At 44.4% G+C, this 22696-nt stretch overlaps 1 protein-coding gene across 7 annotated transcripts in view; it reads left to right on the forward strand.

Moving 5' to 3' along the window:
* Nucleotides 1-22696, forward strand: part of Pex14 (peroxisomal biogenesis factor 14) — a 137297-nt gene that overhangs the window by 24756 nt on the left and 89845 nt on the right. For 2 of the 7 annotated variants that reach the window (XM_087214457.1, XM_004863599.3), the window contains exon 1: nt 15998-16129. The exons of 4 other annotated variants lie outside the window; for them this stretch is intronic. In XM_087214457.1, the coding sequence (XP_087070583.1) occupies nt 16013-16129 (117 nt within the window). In that variant the 5' untranslated portion in view covers nt 15998-16012. Of the gene's footprint in view, nt 1-15789; nt 16130-22696 lie in introns of those variants that run through there. One more of the 7 variants, XM_087214458.1, reaches the window with a different exon arrangement.

The following is a 22696-nucleotide window of genomic DNA, read 5'->3' on the forward strand; positions in this document are numbered from 1 at the left end:
GGCCAGTCCACAGGGAGAGGGAGTGTCTGTGTTGAAATGGCCACTTTGTCTTGCCCTGTGCTGGCGAGGAGCTGCTAGCAGAGTCTGCACACCAGTACTTGTGTAAATGGTGTAGCTCTACACTGGAAATGGATTTTGGTGGAGAAGGGAAATAAAACATTTCTTAGGTATCTTTTCTTCCCCCCTTCCCTGTATTTTCCCTTTCCGTATCCTTTTGCTTGTGTATGTGTGGTGTGTATGTGAGTGTGGTTTTTTTGTTTGTTTGTTTTACTTTTGTGGCATTGAGGTTTGAACCCAAGGCTTCTATGCTCATGCTAGGCAAGCATTCTACCACTGAGCTGCATCCCTAGCCCTTTTTCCTTTTATTTTGAGACAAGATCTTGCTAAGTTGCCCAGGCTGGCCTTATTGTCTTGTGTATACTTTTGAGGGCCTTTGCAGTACGGTATCAATAAATAGATATTTTTAAAAAGGTGTCAAGAAGCTCAGCACGGTAGCACACATAATCCTGGCAGTCTGGGAGGCTGAGGCAGGATTCAAAGTTTGAGACCAACTTGGGAAATTTAGCAACTTAGCAAGACCTGCCTCAGGAAAACATTTAAAAAGAGGTTGGGGGTGTAGCTCAACACGAAGGACCTTGATTCAGTCCCCAGTACTGTGGAAGAGAGTTTGAGAGAGTTTGCATTGGACATGTTCTTCCCACCTGACTCACTGGGCCCTTGGAGCCTGCTCACCAGGCCCAGGCTCTGCCGTTTGCTCCCACACAGTCCCTCACCCTGAGAGTTGTCAGCCTGTCCCTAAACCCACGGGTGCCAAGTGTGTTTGTTGTTGAACTAGGCCATTTTGTCAAATATCATGTAAGCAGGAGGAGCATAAGTGTGATGAGAGGATTCTACAAGTATGTTGTGTTCTATAAAGGCTAATGTGAAAAGAATTTTCTATAAAAACCATACTAAATGCTTTGGTGAATGTGAATTGCTAGAAAAGGGTGCAGGTAAAAATTAGGTGTGACTGAGAAGACGGTTAATTATTGGGGAAAGGTCATGAAAAGCTAGGATTCCATACTTCATCGTTTTACTAATTTTCTTCAAGCTCTCACTGTGCTTTAGAAATTGTGGAGAGTGTGGTATGGGTGGGGTTTATGGAAGAAAGATGTCTGGGAACTTCAGTCTGTGGGCCCACACTCAAAGAAAAGGCCTTGGCTTTACATCAAAAGATTAGCAAGTGACTGTACATTTATAGGTTTTTCAGTTAATATAAAATGTTGAAGGTATGTAGAATAGGCTCCATTTTTGATTCCTTGCTTTAACTGACTCCCCCTCCCAATATTAGGGACTGAACCCAGGGCCTTTGCACTGAATTATATCTACAGCCCATTTTAAAAATTTTTAATTTTGAGACAGGGTCTTGACAAGTTGCTGAGTTCTCCAGGCTGGGCTCAAACTTTCAGTCTTCCTGCCTCAGCCTCCCTGAATGCTGGGATTACAGAGTGTGCCACCACACTTGGCTTTAACTGATTTTCTTTTTTCTTTTTGTACCGGGGGTTGAACTCTGGACCTTGCGCTTGCGAGGCAGGAGGCGGAACCACTGAGCTAAATCCCTGGCCCTAACTAATTTTTTTGATTAACTAACTGAACAGTTCTCAGCTCTGATCCCGTAGGCCAGGAAGGCTTGTACTGTGCAATGCGCCGGCCTGGTGCGGTTATTTTTATCATGTTTGATTCCCATGCACCTCTGAGGATTTCTTTCCTCATTTACAGCGAGGAAACCGAAGCCCAGGCAGTCAGGCTCCCACAGCTTAGTCCCAGACCCACTCTGTCAGCTTGAGCAGATGGGGAGTGCAGGTCTGATGCAGTGTCAGCCTCACTATGGCGACACTGGAGCTGTGACAGGGGACACTGCAGACAGGCTACAGCCCTGCCAAGGGCTGCCTGCCACTCTGCTTCCTCCCTGAAGTTGCTGCCTTACTGTGCTCTCTCTGGTTGGAGTCTTTTGTATGCAGCCTCGCTGCTGAAAAGGCACCTATTAATTTATCACAGGTGATGTGTGCCTCCTCAGGCTTGGAGGAGGCGTCTGCACCCATGTACCTCACTAATGACAGGTTATGGGATCGAGAGAGATAATAGGATCTTTTCATCTGATGTCTGACTGAGGTGCTATGTCCCCGGGAGCTTCTAGGGGGCAGCAGCCGCCCGCTGTTCCGTCTCCTGCTGGCAGAGTGGAGGTTGGACAAGTGAGTAGTTTGCTTTTGACTCCAGCTTTTCAAGCAGTACCGCCCAGGTCTTCAGGGAGTCACCTGAATCAGTCTTAAGTAAAGAAATAATGATATCCAGCATCTTCATTTCTTTCTCTGCCCCACAGCTAAATCCTTTTCTGTGTCCCCATCAGCATCCACACATTCCTCATTGTCAGAGTTAAAGCAGCAGAGTTCACTTGCTTTGAAGATAAGAGCATAGAGATGTTTTTAAGAGAGTAAAATTTTTCTGTCACATTGTACTTATTGCCACTTGGAGACACTGATAGCCTGCTCTAACCGTGTTCAGAGGTTTGGCAACTTCCCCTGTGGGCTGTGTCTTTGTTCTGTTGGGAATATCATTGTCACATAGTTGATTACCAGCTCTTCCTCTCTGCACTTCCCCCAGCCCTGTTTTCCCCCAACCAAGCCAGAGGTTTCTGTGAGATTCCAGATGACTTCCTGAGAGGAAAACTTCAGATTTACTGATTGTGTCGACTTGGATGCCCAGGACTGACATGGGCAGCTTGGGCCTTGTCACAAACGAGTAACTAGCACCCGCTTCACCGTGGCCTGAGTTCTGCTCCTGCCATTGGATCCTTCCAGCTGTGGGCTGCAGCAGGTGCTGGAGAGGAGGAAGGTTGGTGGCAGCAGACGTACTTGACTGCAGTAGTCACAGAGAAGTTGATGGGCCACGACACTGCGGCCTGTGAGGTTTATTTAGGATTAGCTGAGAATCTCTTCTGTCTCCACTGTGGAGGAGCCGGTGGTGGCCTGCACTGCTTTCTTATGACTTTATATTCTTTCTGGCTTTCCTCTGAGGATCCCAGGGCATCGGGAAAGTCAGGAGTGTCCATGAAGGCCTCCCCACCCCCATTCCAGACAGTGGCTTTCCTCAAAGACACGGGCATGCCTCAGCCGTCTCTCTGCGAAATGACAGCTCATAGCATCTGTTAATGGACAGAAGAAATAACTAGAAATAGTGGGGAATCATTTGACAGTGAAGTGGTTTATAACTTCTGTTTATCATCAGATGATCATCATGATCATTATTATTATTTCTAGTGAGTTTTTGAAGATTTCAGCCTGGTCTCCAGAGCCCCATTTATGACATTATATTTCTGCCTTTGTAATCTCTAGGAATAGCTTGGTTATTTCCGGAGAAATCCCAGCCTACAGCCCCTTCATCCCCCAGGCTGTCTCTCCCCCTTCCTTTGGCTTCTCTCCGGTACCCCGGTGGGCTCTGTCAGGTGGGGTAACCCCTACTGACCAGGCTGGTAGCGCTAATACCCGCTGCAGGAATGCTGCGGTGTTTGTTTTTGCAGTTCCTGGATTTGGTTTAATGTACAATTGATTTTTTAAATGTATTTAATCATTTTTTTCTTACCTCATAAGGATTAACCTGCACAAACCTCATTTTATCCTAAGTGTGGCTTTGGGAGGAAGGGAGAAGAAAATTGAGTTTCTCTAGCTTATTTTATTCTTTCACTTTTTATTTTCCGAATGGCTTTTCCTGCCGAAGCAGCTCTGTAAGGTACAATGTATTTTCATGGCCATTACTTACTCATTACTAACTGGTCTCTCCTGCTTCCCTTTGTCTGTGAACTAAGTACAGGGGCCTAGAGATAATTGGTAGGTCTCTCACAGGCGCACCAATTACAGATCAACAGGGACGGCAGCCTCGAGCTGGTTTGTGGTTGGCACCAGCTGCCCACCTAGCGAGCCTGAATCTGCCACTGTGCTAGGCTTGAGGAGTTTGGTCCTCTCCTCACTCTGCCTTAGCTTCCCCAATTGCCTGGTTTGGTCTCCCTGATGCACAGATTTCAGCCTCACTTTCTTTTTTTGTGTGTGTGGTATCAGGGATCAAACTCGGGACCTTGCACTTGCCAGGCAGGCGCTAGAACCACTGAGTTAAATCCCCGGCCCTCAGCCTCACTTTGTGCCTACTCGTGGGTCTCACATCCACTTGGTCTCCCTTAGGTTGTGCCTCTTGTCATGTATAAAATCTTCACCAATTTGCAGGGGGTTTGATTTTGTTTTTTGGGGAGTGCTGGGGCTCAAACTTGGGGCTTCATGCATGCTAGACAAGCACTATATCACTGAGCTATCCCTCTAGTCCTCTGTTTTCCTTTGTCACTCTTTGGTGCCTGCAGTGATTAGCTGGCAAGCTACAGATGAATACTTCTCTGGTAACCACTGGGTTTTGGTAGTTTTCTTTGCTGAGGCCAGGTAAAGACATCTTTATGAGTGCCCAGTTTACCCGCCTTTTTGAGCACTGTTTGATTTGCATCCCTCATCTGTTTTGCCCTGGCATGGGGAGGAAAGCTCTGCCTCATTGCTAGGCTGTCAGGCACTTGAGGAAGGCTTGTAGGTGCTGAAGTAGGAAGGGAGGAGTCCCTGTGTGGTGTGGCCATGTGTCTAAGTGGGATGCGTTTTGTGTTTGTTTCCCAGGTACTTGGCACCTACTCACTTTGTGAAGCCTTCTGTGGGGTGGGCATGTGCCATATTGCTTGGCTCCTGGCGGAGAGCAGACACTCAGTACACATTTGGGGAATGAGTGAGTATATATGCTCACTTGTGTATGATGGAGATGGTGAGCCAAGGAGCTGGATTGCACAGTTGCTGCCTGGCTTCCCACTAGGAACCTAGGGTGCGACATTCCCACTGGGGCACACATACACCGATGTTTAGTGGATCATTGCCACGTAGGCAACATAAAGAAGGCATTTTATGAAAGGGAACATCAGAGGAAACATTATAACTGAGACCTTTATAGCCTTTCCATTATTATGGTTTAAATCTTGACAGTCTTTATTTGCAGTGACACTGGGACCAGTAAAGACAGCGCTCGCTCCCACCTCCTCGTTCTTTCTCTCCACATCCTGTTCTGTAGCTGTGGTGCACAGATAGGCATCGTTAAATGTGCAGGCAGCAGAGCTGTTCTGAGTTTGTCTAGAAACAGCCCCTTTTGAGTCAAGTTGGAAACCAGATGACTAACCATTCTATTTGTTTTATTGCAACTGTCTTTTCATAAAATACCCTGAAAGCTTTAAACTGTAAATGCCAAAGAGAGGGTTTTGTCTTTCTTTTTGTTACCTCTTCTGTTATCTCTCATCTTTTCTTTTATGTTTCTTTCCCCCTTCCCTTTCAGAATTATTTTCTCTTTCATTACTCTCTCTTTCTCTGTCCCCTCCCTTCCTTCCTGCTCCCCCCCGCCCCGCCCTCCTTTGATGACTTAATGGCAATATGTAGTTGATGGAGTTTTTGCTAACATCATGGTGTGTTCTCGCCAGCTTTAATGCTCTCTGAGTGAGTGTATACCCTCAAATTTTTGTGTGTAGTTAGAAGTGGAACTGCCCATGCATGTCAAAGTTTATAAAGTACGCATTGGATTCAGTGCTAGAGGCTAAGTGCCACGTCAAATCATAACAGTAACTCACTTTCTGTGATACCACATTTTATAAAATAATGGGTGGATCCAAGGTCTTTCCTACGTATCCATCTCCCATATAGAGCGGCTGCCATGGTCACAATAGCACTCAGAGCCCTTGGAGTTCCTAAGAAGGTCTTCTGGGGCAAGACCTTTGATTTCTTGGGACTGTGGGACCTGTGACTTCTGTGGACTGAGGAACTTCAGGACTTTTTTTTTGCAGGCCTGGGAATTGAACCTGCAGCCTTGTGTATGCTAGGCAAGTGCTCTGCCACTGAGTTACATTCCCAGCTCATTTTAAATTTTCAAACAGGGTCTCATTAAGTTGCTCAGGCTGGCCTTGAACTTGGAATACTCTGGGATTCTATTATCCCAAGTAGCTGGGATTATAGGTGTGTGCCACCATGCCTGGTGACCTTTGACTTTCGTGGACTCTGGGACCCATGGCTTTTGTGAGTTGTAGGATCTATGACTTTTATTGTCTGAGGGACCTGTGGGACCTATGACTTCTAAGTCATTCATGGGCTGTAAGCCCTAATCAAAATGTGTATGCCACGTGAGAGCCGGGGTCATGTTAATCTTCTCTCTCTGAAGGTGTTGCTTAACTGGAATTCCTGAAGGGAAAAGCATGTGCTCTTACGGATTAGTGGGGTGTTGGGATCTAAATTTTTAAGGCCTAGTGTTCTCAGTCAGGACGTGCAGAATCTTTTTTCCTCATACCTGACACTGTGGCACTTGACTGAGCCACTGATTGATGACATGAGCATCAGTTGGGTGTTAAACACCTGGCCAGGGAAACAGGGACCCTCAGTGGAGTTACCCAAGGGATGGTAGACAGATTGTTGAATTTTAATGAAGGTGGGGTGGGTCCCCAATGTTCGTCTGCTTTGGAGCATAACAGAATCCCAGCCTTAACTTCAGGAGTGTTCGTTGGAAACCTGCACTGTGCTGGTGGTTATATTCCACATTTGTCAAATCCTTAAAGCCAACTGAACTAATTTTAGAAGTAGCTAATTCTAATGAAGAAGCACAGCACCTTTAGGTGCATAGGGACTACTCTTAATCAAGGGCTCCTAGTCTTCCTTGCTGTTTTAAAGGCTTTTGGTCTGTTTTGGCCATCAGGACAGCCATTCCCTGAATTCTTTTTTTTTTTTCCTCTTTTTTGAGATAGACTCTCACAGGCTGGTCTTGAAGTCACTATGTAGCTCATGCTGGGTTTGGACTTGTAATCCTCCTGCCTCAGCATCCTGACCACTGAGATTACAGGCATGTGCTACTCCGCCTAGCTCTGATCTCATTATAGTGAAACTGCTTCCCTATGTACCTTCAAAGAAGGGGAGTAATTTGCATGATATGAGTGGGGGAAAATAAGGTGCCATCATAATATTGAATAAATAGATGGCTTAGAATTAAAAAAAATGAATTGCATATGTACACTGGGTTTTTCACTCCCTTGGCGAGATGTCTGATTTGGACACAACCGTTCTCCCTGATGCTGGAAAACAGAAAAGCACAGGCTGTTAAGTCTACAGCTTAAACTCCTATGGCTAGGGTGAGAGCCGGTGAAGTGGACTGGATCAAGGCCCCTCCCTCCCCACTGAGGATAGAGGGTCCTCTGCTCCAGCTGACAGTTTGAGCAGACTCCTAAACTTTCCCGCCGTTTTGATTAAGCTTCAGTGAGGGGTGGCCCTACAGCCTGCTTACGACATGCATAATTACTCCTTACTCCCGACGGCTGGGAACAGCCTGCCAAGGGTCCCTCTAGACTCCTGCTTGATTCCCTGCCTGTGGCTATCTTCTCGCTGCCCCGAGCAGGGCCCCTTTGAGGAGCAGAGGCTCGGTTGAGTGCTCATGGTCGGTTCATTCCTTGGCTTCTCTGCTGAGCTATCCAGCAGGGGTGCCAATTCTTCCATTTAGCTGACTATTATATAGCCCTTAAAAGGGAAGGGCTTATTTTAGCTGGCTGCTATATTGATTGCTATAGGGACGTTTCTATTTTCACTGGCTGCTATATTGACTGGGAAAGGGAAAGGGGCCGTATTGCCGGGAGCTGTCATATTGACTGTTACAGAAAAGATCTGTATTTAAGCAGTAGCAGTGCACTGGGATCTCCCAGGCAGGATATTAATGCTAATTCATCCGCTCACCCCCTGCTGCGAGTGTTATTTGTTTAAATCTGTAGATTCCCACAGCGCGTTTATATCCTCACTAGAGTGAGCTCCGCTCCCTGTAATTATTTAACATTATATGCTGATATAAATTGTAACAGTTAAAGAATGGTAATGAGTAGCCAAAAAAGAAAAGAAGAATAAAAAGAGAGAAGGAAACAGGAAAACAGAAAAAAGGAAGGAAGAAAATATATAAAATAGTACATACTCCTTTTTTTTGGTGGTACTAGGGATTAAACTTCACACTGAGCTCTCTCCCAGCCCTTTTTATTTTTAATTTTGAGACAGGGTCTCACTAAGTTGACCAGGCTGGGCTTCAATTTGTGATTCTCTTGCCTCAGCCTCCCAGAGTGTTGGGATTACTGGTATGCACTTCCACACCCAGCAGTATATACATTTTATATGTGTGACCTGAGAAATGGCAGAATTAGGTTTCTAAAATAGCAGTGAACAACTTTTGTTTTTGTTTTTTTTTAACTCCAAATGGATTTGTACGGTGTAGCTCAGTGCATGGATGGTGCACCTGCGTGTGTGTGTGTGCGTGCATGCATGTGTTCATGTGTGTGTGCGCAGTGTGTGCATAAGTACATACAGTTTGTGTGTGGTCCAAGATCAGCAGGGCATTCAGCCACTAACGACCCAGCTCTGTGTTAAGTGGCTGATATCTGATTTTCGTGCAGGCTTCGGTGTTCGAACAGGAGCTTGGCCCTGAGACCTGCTTGTGGGGACAACCGCTGGGAAATGCTCGGCTGGGATTGAACTAAGAGGCCATTGGGTGTCACTGTCGCTCTGTTGGCTATAGTTGAGGGAGGGATTTTTTTTTCCCCTTGCTGGGAAAACTCAATTTCAAAAGAAAGTTCTTTTGCACAAGTTGGAGGTGTCATCTGTTTGAGATCTCTTTTAAAAAGCAGTTGTTTTGTTTGCTTGTTTTTGCTATGCTAAGCTTCTAGCATGTTTATTGTTCTTGAAAATTGTGTGCTGATTGCGAGCTCTGTTTGGATATAACCCGCAGTGCATCCAGATGAGGACTTCCGGAGGAGGAGAAAACCATTCCCTGTAATGCACTCACTGGCATTCTGAAAGCCCGGGTAGCAGGGAGAGCGGATTTGGGCAAGAACTTGAAAAGGGAGGAGGAAAACGTCCTTCCAGAAGCAAGAATTGGGCAAGCCCTTGTTAGTCCCCTGCCTCTGGTCCTCGAGGAGGTGGGAAGAGAGGGCTGCCGCCTGGTTGCACAGGAGCAGAGGAGCGGGCTGCTCGGCAGCGTGGAGCCGTGCCAGGCTTCACCACAATTCATACCGTGTCAGTTTAATAAATGCACTACTTAAATTATGAAATTACAAAAGAAAAAAGAGAATGCACTTATTCAGACTCTTAATACATTAAAAATAAGGCATTAAAACTCTGACTTTTTTTTTTCTTCCAGAATCAATAATGAACAGGAAGGGTTGTAGACATTAACAGTCACGGACATTCAAACTCTTATACATAAATTATCTTAGAAAAATGCACATAAGACTTGAATAATGTAAATACATTAATGCATTTAATAATTTAAACATTAAAGCGCAAGCAGGAATTTGAGGCAGAGGCTGTTCTGAGGTAAGGGATTGGTCCTAGAATGCGTATGTCCTAGGATCGATGGGTGATTTCCCCTTGAGACACCCTGGAAGAGAGTGCCTGGCCCGCTCATGTGGCCTCCTGTGCCAAGAATCCCTGGACATTCCTGATCTCAGCTACTTCCAGCACCTTACTTTTGCATATCCCAACTTTCAACCTCAATTCTGAGTTTGCTAGTCCTGTGCTTCTACTTGTTTGTTAGAAAATTAAATGCTTCCACTTCAAAGAACAATGAACTTTGAGAATATCTTGGTTGGAAAACCAAGCCCAATTAAAAATTCCTTCAGCCAGTTCTGACTGCTTGTGATTTAAGAATAAGGAAGTGGTTTCTTCCTATAATCAGTCCGTTGTGTTTCAGTGACTGTGGTCAGTGGGTCCAGGTTGCAGCATGCTAATAGAATTGGAGACCGGATCTAAAGGGGGAGCAGAAATGATGGCCTGTGTCAGCCCCTGGGCATTGGGCATAAAAGTGGCAGGTAGCCATCCGGGAAGCAAGACAGGTGCCGTACAGTTAGACTCAGTGATCAGTGATCAGTGAACACACCTTGCTTTGATTTGAGGGATAGAATGGGTGGTGTTACTCTTACCCCCAACCCCCTCAAAATTGTACTCATAGAAACTCACTGAAACCCCTTTTCTGGCAGAATTCTTTTTGTTTTTTGAGACTAGAGTCTCACTTTGTAGTCTAGGCTTGCCTCAAACTAGGTAATCCTCCTGCCTCAGCCTCCTGAGTGTTGGAATTATAGACATGTGTCACCATGCCTGGCTTCTGGCAGAATTCTGAATGATCTCATTCAATTTTTGACATGTGCACTGTGAAATACCCTTGGAAGACCTAAGAGACCAAGACTGTATTCCTTGTTTTCATTTTAAACCTAGTGCTGTTCTCTGGTAGTTTCTCAGTCTGCTTTTATAGCCCAGTCGTAGATGAGAAACTGGGAGAGCTGGAGAAAAGGTGTTACTACTGGGTGCGTATTCTGAAACCTTTTTCTCTCCTCGTAGAACAGGTGTGTTTATTTGGTCAGTAGTGCAAATGTTGTCCCTCTGGGTTTGTTGTGGGACCCTTGAGAAATGATTATCAGCTGGTAGTGACAGAAGAAAACCTGTTTTCATTATTGCCAGATCTGTTGGAGTCTTTTGCTGCCTTTCAAATCTACTGTGTGCAAACTTTACCTGGGATCATCTTGACTTGACTCAGACCTTGTCTCTTCTGGCATCTATGACTTTATGTCCAACCGTTTCCAGTCTTTATGTGGCCAAAGACAGTTTGCTTTCCCAGCTAATCGTGGTTCCAAGCCAGCTCATAACCACTTTGAGCAGAGCAGCTGTAAGCAGAGCCGAGTGTGTGCAGCAGATGCAAACAGATCAGGCCCGTGGCCCAGGACCACCAGAAGGAAAACCAGTTCTCTAAGGCTGGTGGTCAGGATTGGTTTGGAGAGGCATGGTGTGCAGCCTGTGAGGGCCCCTGAGAGCAGACTCCAAGGGCAGCGCGTCATCCTTGCTCTGTGCTTGGCTTCTTCCAGCCCTGCCGAATAATGGCTTTGCTTCCTGAGCCCTTCTCCACCTAACTGTTTTAAGGTGACAGCACCTTTCTAACTAGTTTTATTTCTGTCTTGGGATAGCTGTTGGCTCCAGGTTTGTTGTGTTTGTGTATCTCCCAGCATTCACAAGCACAGATCTGTCCCCTCCCGGACCAGAGACTGTCTCTCCTCCTGCTGTCTGCACCCATCCTGGCAGAGGGAAGAAAGTAAGGTTGGGGTGCATTCGAACCAAGACCAAATTCTCTTTGGGTTTTGCTGGTCACACCCAGGAAAGCTTAAACTTCTTTTTCTCCACTTAAATTCCAAGAAATGTTTTATGGCCTTAACCACACAGTTGGCTCATGCCAGATGGGGATGTGTTGAACTGGGCAGTGGGTGGGGCACCTTCCCTTGTATTTGGGGTGCAGAATGCTCACTGCCATTGGGCAGTGATCGGATAGCACTGATCAGGGTCAGCTCACCCTGTGATATATCCCATATGCAGATTTCCTTTGAAGAGAGAGGAGTCAGGTTCATTAATTAAAGGAGCCTGACTTGAGAGGCCTGTAATTAGAGGTGCTAGAAATCTGAATTTTAAGAGGTCTGTGCAGCTGCATTTTGAAAAATGTAGGGAGGTACCGAGAAGTACAGGTTGTGGGCAAGAATGTGGCTGAACCAGATTTGGGAGGTTCAGGTTTTGGCACAATTCCCCTTTAAATTCATATTTATTCTTTTTATCTCTCTGTTTTTTTCCAACTGGGAAGCTGAACCTCTGATTTTTTTCTTGATGAAGGTTACACAGGCATGGAGAGGCTGGTGGTATTATCAGAGTATATGGAGGGCAAAAAGGAGTTGCTGTAAACTAGAAGATGCTTAGTTTTTTTTTTCTTCTCTTTGATTTAGAGTCTTTATTTATTTATTTATTTATATTTTTGGTACCGGGGATTGAACTCGGGTCCTTGTGCTTCCACAGCAGGCGGCGAAACCACTGAGCTAAATCCCTGGCAAGATGCTTAGTTTTTATGGAAGCAGGGATGTCTTTGGGCATTGGGATGCAGTGCTTGAAAAAAATTAAATACTTTCTTGAAATGAGTGAGTGGAGCAGGAAGCAGAAACACAAACTGCACATAGTATAGGGAGCTAAGCAGCCTTGGGTAAATGTTGAATTCTAGAATCTTTGTCTCTGCTTTTCTTCCCCAAAACAGTGTTTCCTCCTCTGTCATAGAGTACTTTTCCATGTGACCCCAGAACTCTCAGATCTTTATGAGAAGTCCTAACCTGTCCCTTTTCTTTCTCATTTCCTCAGTTACTTGTAGGATGACCTTTTGCTTTGAATGCTTTTTCTCCACTGCCTGAAGAAAAATTATTTTTCTATTCGATTTGTAATGGCCCTTTTTCCTCCTGTCAAAAACCTTTATTTTGGTCCAAGACTATTTGTATTTCTGTTAATTAATTGTGGCTAGTTTGTGATGTGGACAGGAGCAGGGAGAATGAGAGTTATGTGGGTAGGGGCTCACCTCCTTGCCTTCCACAGGAAGGAAAGAAAGCACTAGTGGTGGATGGGATGCTCCAGGCCAGTGTGACCAACGCCCCACACGCTGACTATGGACCTGATGCTGTAGAGCCCCTTTCTGGCCAGCCTGCCTGTCTGTCTGTCTGTCTTTCTTTCTTTCTTTCTTTCTTTCTCTTTTTCTTTGAGACAGGGTCTCGCTATCTGGGTTCAGGCTGGCCTTGAACTCACAGCAACCCTCATGTCTAGCCTCCTGAGTGCTGGGATTACAGGCATGCGCCACCACGCCTGGCTTTCCTCTCTCCCTCCCCTCCCCCTGCCCCTCCCTCCCCTCCCTTCCCTTTTCCTTTTCCCTTTCCCTTTCCCTTTCCCCTTCCCCTTCCCCCTTCCCCTTCCCCTTCCCTTTCCCTTTGCCTCCCCCCCCTTTTTTTTGGTACTGGGGATCGAATTCGGGTCCTTGCACTTGCACAGCAGGCGGTGAAACCACTGAGCTAAATCCCCAGCCTTCTCTCTCTTTCTTGACAGGATCTTGCTGTGATGTAGTTCATGCTAGCTTTAAACTCACTATATAGCCCAGCCTGGCCTCAAACTTGCAGCAATCTTCTTGCCTCAGCCTTCTGAGTCCTGGTTGGCTTCTTGGTTTTGTGTCCTTTTGGGCATTATTAGAACCATCTCATTTTGCATCCTAGACTCTCTGCAAAGGGCTAAAACAAATTTTATATATATATATATATATATATATATATATATTTTTTTTTTTTTTTTTTTTTTTTTTTGGTACTGGGGATCGAACTCAGGACCTTGCGCTTGCGAGGCAGGTGCCGGAACTACTGAGCTAAATCCCCGGCCCAACAAATAATATATTTTAAAGGACAGTCCTTTGTATTCGTCTTACATTCCTGCTGATATATATATTGGGAAATCTACAAGCGAACCCATGAACTTAACAGAACAAAAGTCTCAAAGACCCTTACTTGGAGCATTTACAATATGCAGATTGTGACTCAATTAAATTGAAACGTCTGTTTAGCAGAGTGGTTTCACGAAATAAGTAACTTTTGAAGAAGGAGGCTCTCTATATGTAATAAATACATATTTTTCCCTCCCTTGCCAGCACAGAGCTCCTTGCCTCCCAAACCCTGTCCTGAAATGCTGCTTCCCACACAGGCAGCATGTTTGGGCTCTTTGCAGAAGAAATGCCTCCCCGTCACTTCCCGGCACAAGGATTTCATCCTTGATTTACAGTGCTGAGCTTGTTAGTGCCGGCAAAGGGGAGATGTGTGAAGGTCCTTGTGTCCGCTTTGTCCTCTCCAGGAGAAAGTGAGGGGTTTGGGTTTCTCCTGTGTGCTTAGAGAAGTAATAGTGGGATTCGGGTGCCCCCTTCTTCCAGGAGTCAGCCAAAGTCCCCGTCCTGTCTTCTCCACCCTCTGTCCCTGCATGTCCTCCGGCAGAGGGTGAACAATTTCAGAAGGCTAATTCAGAATTTCAGGAAGAGGAGCACAGCGAGTAGAGCTTCCCCTCAACACCCGCCTCTCCCATCCTCCCCTTCTCAGCCCAGCCGTGACAAACTGACAGATAATTAACTGATCAGGTCCTCCTATTAGGCGCGTCCCAGTGCTAGAAGCTGCTGTGCTCTCTGCAGGTCCTTTTGCCGCTCTGTGCAGATGGGTGGGCTGCGCTAAGTGGTCATAGCAGAGGGCAGTGAGTGCTTTGGGAAAAGCAAACAGAACGCTCTTTGGAAGGGAGAGTGCTTAAAAGGGAGAAGGGGCCAGAGAGGTGCCCGGCTTGAAAGCACCTGGTGAAAATACTTGGACTTCAGGGTTGCGATCCTGAATACCATCGCCTGTCTCAGGGAATGGTGCTCCCGGTTTATAATAGGATGCCTGATTACAAAGAACATTTTGAAGGCCACTTAGTCCCGGGTCAGGCTGTGCATTAGGCACACTAATCCTTCGCTGTAACACTGGACTGGAATTGCAAAATTGGAAGCGCACAGCCTGTCATGTTTCAGCTCAGGTATTGAATGGTTCTACACAGAGTGCCTTACGTGCCTCCTCTCACACAGCTGCCCAACTTTTCTTTCCCCAGTGGAAAGAGTGTGTAATTGTGAGAGTATTCCCTTCTGCCCACCAGTGACTTCTAAAAACTATTCTTCTGTTTATCTCGTGTGGTCCCTTCTCTCATCTTTGTGATGTGAAACATCAACATGCAGATAAATACAGTAACATTGGGGCTACACATAGGTTCAAGTCCTTGGACCTGGCATGTTGGAGCAGAAAGAAATACCTAATTGCATCAAACCACTCTAAGTTCATATATGTGGAGCCCATCAAGCTGAAAGCATCCAGACAGCATCTGCTGTTATCAAATCACTCGTGAATCCAGCTAATTAAAATAGAGCTTCATTTTTCTGAACCATTGTTTGGCAGGAATTCGAAACGGGTCTAACCCAATTTCTGCGTGTTTATGAGCCTTTATTATATCAGAGGTACTTTTCTGTAAATGTACAGGGCAGCGTTAAATGAATTGATCCACACAGTATCACTGTAGACGCACTATGGACTTGCTAATGATTTCCAGCCTTCTGGTTTCCAGACATTCTCTTGAAAGCTTTATGTCCTATTTTTCTATTTGCTCTTTGTCTGCCCCCCATTTAAAATTTTAACTTTTACTTTTAGCCTTTTTCTTTGAAAACAGGACAAACATTCCCTTTATGAAGTTTTCCATTTCTCCTTGTTTTTATTTTTCTTCCTCTCTTCCTGTTTTTGCTCTTTTTTTTTTCTTTTTGTACTGGGGATTGAACGCAGGGCCTTGTTCTTGCAAGGCAGCCATGGTACCACTGAGCTAAATCCCTGGCCCCACTGTTTTTTCTCTTCTAATGGAAAAGATTCTTCTTTTCCCCATTTCTTACTCTTTTCTGATCATTTCTTTCCTTTTATTTTTCCTCTCCTTATCTCGCCTCCTTTTTGCATTTTCTGCCATTTCTTTCCTCTAATGTTTTCTCTCTCCTTTTTCTCTTCTTTATACTTACTGCCATTTCTCCTGATAAAATGTTTTGGTACCTTTGTCTCTACTGGCAGGTGCAGATTGGGACTGGAGAGGGTGCCCACGGAGGCCATCTCTGGCTGCTGCGAGGTGACACTGGCTGATACTGCCTCTCAGAACTTGCTTACATGCTTTATTTTAAGATTTTTAAAAGATTTTTCAAACCTCATTTAGTCTACCTTATAGACTAATAATCCTACTTTGAAGATGAAAAGTGTTATATAAATGCTAACTAATTATTCCTTGTAACACTTTGGTGAGCCTCTAGCAGTACTAGTTCCATAAGTCACTTGAGAAGTTGTTGACCGAGTTAGAATTAAGGCCAGGTCACCTTTGGCTTTGATTCCTGATCAGCACCTTGTGAGAGTTTACTTTTCTCCCCATAAGGATCGCGTGTGTTTAAGGTGAGGGTAAGTGTACCATCCTCTTTCTCCATCTCTTTCTGTTCCTTTAATGTTTCTGAAGTTTCATTCGCTGTTTTTAGATGTGAAATGAACTCCTACGTAGTTCCTGGGAAAGAAAGATGCCAAACCACTTATGGGCTGATAAAAACCCTGTGCATTACAGTCTCAAGCGGAGCGCTCACTTTCTGTTTCCAGCAGCTTCCAGTAAGTGGGTCCACGTCACATGTGCTGGCCCTGGTGATCACAGCGCTGTCGGAAGTGCTGCCATGTTTGATTGAATCTAGCCATTCTGGAATGACGTGTGTGTGAAGTTGTCTCTTGCATTACTGTGGCCTTTATCGTTGCTAATGCATCCTGACATTACAGGTGTAGCCTTGGCTGTCCCAGAAGGGCAGGGCTACTCTTAGACCAAGCTCAAGAGACCAAGCACTGTTGGATAGTGAGAAGGCTTTTGTGTAAGAAGCCTATCCTAATTTCTCACCCAATGTGTTTCCAAAAGTGGGTCAGTTAGTATTGTTCTCCTTCAGAGAAGGGGACCAAAGGATAGAAGGTTTAGGAAATTAGTTTTCAATTCATTTTAAAGGACTCCAGCTGGACACTTGCCTATAGTTTCAGCTACCTGGGAAGCTGAAGCAGGAGGATTGCTTGAGCCCGAGAGTTTGAGGCTAGCCTGGTAGCCTGAATAACAAAGGGAGATCCTGCTTAAAATAAAAAAAAAGACTCTTGAAATGAGTTTACAACCTGTTAGGGGCGTAAGGAAGTGAGTTCCCTGTTCACTATAAGCATTCAAGTGGAAGTTTACTGATCATTTGTCAAGATTGTTGAAAAGGCCAGTCCTTAATCATGAGTGGGACCAGCTGGCCTCACATTGCTTTTGGCCTCTTTCCTTGTCCTACTGTGATGGCAAAAGCAGCATCTTTGCTTGTGCCCTCCCAACCCCCATACTGGGGATTGAACCCAAGACCTTGCACTTGTGAGGCAGGAGTGGCGCTACTGAGCTAAACTCCTGACCCTGCTTGTTCTTTTTGACTTTGTAAGTTCCTGAGGTAGTTGAAGACCTGGTGACTGCTTAGTAAGCAGTCATTCTTAATTTGGGTTCCTGCTTCTTACTCTAACTTGAATAAAAACTATTCTTGTTCCGTTCAAGAAAACCAGCCTCTCTGGCCTCCAGAAACACGTCACTCTGGAGAGCCATGCTTTCGAATGGCTGTTGAGATCCATAGGAAAACAGCAAAACAAAACAGAGCCCTTTAAGACTTTTGGCTGGGAGTGATATAAAGTGGGTCATATGCTTTCTTGCTGTATGAAGCAGAGTATCTGGAGTATAATTTAATCCTGATGACTCAGTAGCATCATTTTAGATGTAAATGTTTACACTGTGTTGTAAGTGTAGCTTTGTTTTCAAAACCTGTTGAAATATAAATATGTTGTATATTTGCCACTACTCTTAAGTGATTCCACCGATCGTAAATGAGCCCAAACTAAAAAGTTTTTTGAATCTTTTGTTTGCTTTTCATAGATGTTTCTCTCTTGACATTTGCTGTTAAGCATTTTTTGTTGTCATGTCTTTTCTGTAAGTGTCCCTGTACTTGTTGGCTCCTTTCTCTCTTCTCATTCGCAGCTTTTAATCTTCTGTGTTTGGACATCAGATAACTAAGCTTGTATGTAAAATAAATAGAAGTAGTGTGAGTAAAGCTTTGTTATGTGTAAAATACGAAATTCATAATGTCTTTTTTGGCGGCACCAATTTCTTCTGCCTTTCCTTCTCTCCTCCCTCTGTTGAATTTCTGTTCTTTTGAATTGAGCGTGACCTTAGAGAGCTGAGTTTGGGAAAAGCTGGGTCTTGTCCTTGACCTTCCTTCACCTAAGCCTACATCGTTGTCCAGGGTATCACAGGCCATCTTGTGGAATTGACCTGGAAATTATAAATAGCATGGCTAGAGGGCCTGAAGGGCATCTGTTTAAATCCCTCCTCACCTTTTTTGTGATACTAAGGATTGAACTCAGGGCCTTCCAACTACTCTACATCCCCAGCCCTTTCTATTTTATTTCTTTTAAATTAAAAAAAAATTTTTTTTGGTACCAGGGATTGAACTCGGGTCCTTGTGGTTGCAAAGCAGGCGGCGGAACCACTGAGCTAAATCCCTGGCCCTTTATTTCTTTTATTTTGAGGCAGGGTCTCAGTAAGTCCCTAATTTATTTAAGCTGGGCTTGACCTCTTCCACCCTCCTGACTCAGCCCCCTAGAGTGCTACGATTAAAGGGATGTGCCATTTTGGTTATGAACTCTGATGTATGATATTTATAGTGACGTGCTTTTATTTTCTCATGAGAATCTAAATATTAATTGTGTTGTATATTTGTTCTTAGCACATAATAAAGTTTTGAACCAAATGTATTAAAAGCTTATGCTTTGCCATGTAAATTTCTCAGAAGTTGTTGGGCTCACATGTATCCTACATTCAGTTGTAGAAATTTGTCAGAAATTGTTTAAATTTTCTATATAGTTGTACTATTTAATTTTAGTACTGTGGTGAGCAGTATTTGAGTTATACAATATGGCTTTATACTAGGAAATGTGTGGCTGCTGTTTTGTATTTTTTCCATATAGAAGTTCCTGTGTCTTATTAAATAAAGTTTTTAGTAAAACTGGGAGAAAAAAGGTGTGTGCCACCACGCCCAGCATCAACCCCTTCTTTTAGAGGAATGAAGGGGTCCGAGGCACAGGGTGGACGTGTGAGTGGCTGGGTGTGCTGGCACATTAGTGTTGGGTTTGGACTCCAGGCTCAGGTTTCTTGAGACTCAGCTGCTCTCTCCACCTCAGTTCCCTTCCCTACAGATTTTGAACATAATGTGTGCAAATGAGGAAATGTTGGTATTTGTGTAAGGTTAAAAAAAAAATCATGGCTTATGAAAAGGTCCAGAATTGCATAAACCAGCAAACTGCTTCCGTTTGTGACAGTGTTTGGCTGTGTTTGCACTCAAGGCTGATGTCGATATTATAGGAGAAGCTTTAATCTTTTCATTCATATTTACAAGAAATACTGTTTCTTTTTAGTTTAAAAAAAAAGTCCAAGAGAGCATTTGATTTGAGGAACCAAAAGTCTAGAAAATGTATCCGGGAGTCCTCGTCAATTTGGGACATAATGAAATATAAAAAATACTCAATAAAAGCTCCTTTATTACTTTAACTGTTTAAATGTGGAGTTTTTAGCCATCAGGTTAATGTTTTGGTATCATTTTTTTATTTGATTGTGAGCACTTTTCCAGGTAGCTCTGCCACTCGAGCGCTAATCAGATTCCCACAGATGAGTGGTGCTAGCTGCAGCCTGACATCACCGCGTTCTTGCTTCAACATTATTTTATTTGTCTTTCCTGTAAAAGTTAATAACTCTGTGTCCATGTGTTTAAACAGGCAAGAAGAGAGAGAAAGGACAGGGAGCAGAAAACCATGTCTCAGGAACTTGGTGCAAAATTGAAGACATTTAGGGATTTTTGTAATTTCTAAATTCCTCACCCTGTGAGTAGGACCTGGGGAATCAAGAAGGTTGCAGAGCAAGATGGTAATTCATAATCCTTTGGGTATCAGAAGTGAACTTCTCCCTCTGTTCCCCCAGACAGAGCTGGAAGGAATTTGAAATGAATTATCATTGATTTAGAGGAGGAGGAGGATGCACAATGGTACCAATTTGCTTAATTGTGAGAATTGAGTAAATTTTGCTTAATTGTTAAAGGTAGTATATGCTCATTTGGCATCTCCTAGATTACCCGGGTTGGTAAGAGCATCATGCGAGGGAATAAAGACTCCTAGTCATCCTCCCAGGATTGGTGGGACATGGAGTTGCATGGCCAAGATGGCGCTGGTGCCTGGTAGGCCTTGGTGGAATCATTTACTTTTTCTAGTGTGTGTTTGTTTATTGGAAGCTGTGGTTGTGACAACAGGAATGTTTATGATGTTTAGTGAAAGGATGCTGAATGGTTTAGAACCATGAAGGCTATTTCTGTGTGTGATGGATTTCCTTGCAGAGCTGAAAATTTCTAAATTGCGGTTTATCAGAGGAGTTGTTGAACTGCTATCTCTTGAGTTTTTCTTCTAGATTTGCACCCTGGTAGTCCAGATGTACTCTCTGGGTACAGATCTGACAGTGGGTATGAAAATCAGTGTCTCAATCCTTACTTCAGTCTGAAAGATGTGTAAACATTCTGACACTCCCTCATCTGCCTCAGAGGTGAGGCTTGTCTTGCTTGTCTATGTCACACACTGCATGGACAAGTTACTTTTGAAGTCAGCTATGGAGGTGGGACCTGTGTTAGAGACCCCTCTCTCAGAAATGGAACCTGGGCACCAACTTGTTTCATGTGGCTGTGTAGTACATCTGGTGTCTTTCACCCCACTTACTGTCAGAGCTGGTTGTGCCGATTGTCCTGCTTGCTGAGGAGGTAACTTTCCCTTGTGAGGGACTGATCGCCTTGGACCATTTGAATAGTAACAGTTTCCAGTCCCTATCATCTTGCTGTCAATTTGAAGATTTTTAAGTCTGCCAACCTACTCCATTATGAATCATACTTTTGGAACTTCTACTTCTGTTTTTTCCCTTATGCCATAAAATAAATAATCTCAAATAATAGCAGGAACTAGGACTTGGTGGTCTTCTGTTAATAGCAGACTTAAATTGTTTATTTTCCTCTGTTTCCTGGTGGAGCTAAAGCTGATCTTTAGCTACCCACATTTGTTATTTCAAATTCTTTTCTTGCTGTCTTCTAGATTTAAACTATTTCTAAGCTATGACTAGTTCTTGTTTGTTTTCTTGTGGTATTAGGGATTGAACCCAGGGGTGTTCTACTTCTGAGCCACGTCCCTGCCCCTTTTTATTTTTATTTTTAATTTTGACACAGGGTTTCACTAAGTTGCCTGGGTGGGACTCAAACTTACAGTCCTAGTACCTCAGCCTCGCTAAGTGGTGGGATTCAAATATGCCCAAACCTGGCCGACTGGTTCTTTTTTGCATTCACATTCATTTGATAACATCCAGTCTCTCTCCAGTTTTCTTATGAGATATCTGGCAGGAGAGCCAGTTAATGGCTTCTTGAAGGTTTTAATTTTGTGCTGCTTGTGGGTAACAGTAGACAGAGTCTCTTGTCCAGCACTTGTCCTCTTTGGAACCCAGGAGCCCACCTTGTCCTCCCAGCAGAAGCTGTCCAGCCCTCAAGAGAGAGGAGCCTGCCCCACACCACCTGGTATCTCCCTCTTCAGTGTCTAACCTCAGTGATGACTTAATGCTCGAGGTTGCTGCTATCCAGGACACAATGGTTTTCCGTCCCCTTCCTAATCATCACACAGCTCAACCAAGCGTGACTAGAGACAGCTTCCACGATCGTCCTCTGGCCAGACTTCAAAAAAAGTGGGAGCTGAAGCAGGGCCCCATCTGCTGAGCAGCTGAAGGTCCTGGAGTGGAGAAGTAACTTTCAGAAGGTATAAAATCCAGCCGGTGGCAGAGAGGAAGCACCTAGGAGCCAGAGGCAGTGGTATCATTAGGAAGGCCCTGGGGACTGTGTGCTACATATTTTTAGTGTTGGAGTCACCCGCCACCATCACCGTCACCATGTGAGCTGAGTTCTTCTAGGGAGCATCTTGGACACTGAGTCATTACATTCCTTTGGAGTGATTTAACTCAACAGCTTGATACTTTCATTAATTTTACAACACGAAGCCCAGTGTTTCCTCTTTAACAGTGCAGGGAAATTAGAGGAATATTGCAAATAAAAAACGAAGGTAAACTGCAAGGAGAACAGTCAAGGAGCTGTGGAACGATACTGTGTGAGGAAATTGAGCTTCTTGCCTTTTCTTGCTTCCTCCTGGGACCGAGCACCCAGTTCTTGTCACTCGCCTCTGGCACATAAACCTTTTATTTCTGTTCCTGGCAGGCTGGCCGAACCTCCGGCTTGCAGCCAGCTCGTTTGCCTTCTCCGCTGAGGTCACTGCTACTGTGATCCGTGTATAATGGCATTTTCCTCCTTTTTTCAGTATGGAGGCTATTTCAGTTTCTTCTCTAAACAGGACTTCAAACAATTTGCTGCCAGTCAGATTTCAAAGCCAAGGAAAAGGCAAATGTCATCCTTTTTTTTTCTCCCCTCTTTGGGTAACTGCTTTGTTGGTTGCACCAAAAATTAGAGGGGCTGCTATCTAAATTCAGGTAGAGATGCATGGGGACAAGGCATTTAAATGTGCTTTTCTTTTTCCCTGAAGGAGAAAATCTTTTCCCTTCTTAACCTTTCCTAAAAAGGAACTTTTCAACCCAGAAGCAAGGGTTTTCATTTCCTCTGTGGTAAGCATGTATTCTCCAGCTCTTTCTGCAGCAGAGTCACAATGGAGTGCGGCATCTGGAGCTTGGCCAAAAGCTCTGCATCTCCCTTTGGGCTGGAAGGTGGCACCCAGAGTCCTTGGCTGAACAGGAAAACCACCAAAGTCACTCTCTGTCCCTGAGATCACCGTCACCTGATATTAGTGTATGGTGGTTTAAGAAGCTTTTTATTTTCACAGACATTTCTGGAAGAACTACTTCAGTAAAAAAACAATAACATTCTGGCAAGCCATTCATGTAATATTTTTAACAAGGGCCAAGAAAAAAAATCAGATGGCAGAGATATTTCACGTTGAAAGGTAGTTTTTGCACATGTGAAGTTGCCACTTTTCATAAAGGCTTTTACTTCATATATCAGTGTGTTTTAAGAGAGAGAGTAGGGTCAATAATGCATGCTTTAGAATTCCCTA

Source organism: Heterocephalus glaber, unplaced genomic scaffold (assembly GCF_053883595.1).
Source record: "Heterocephalus glaber isolate CG9 unplaced genomic scaffold, H.glaber_assembly_v1.0 deba00001447, whole genome shotgun sequence".
NCBI classification, from domain to species: domain Eukaryota; kingdom Metazoa; phylum Chordata; class Mammalia; order Rodentia; family Bathyergidae; genus Heterocephalus; species Heterocephalus glaber.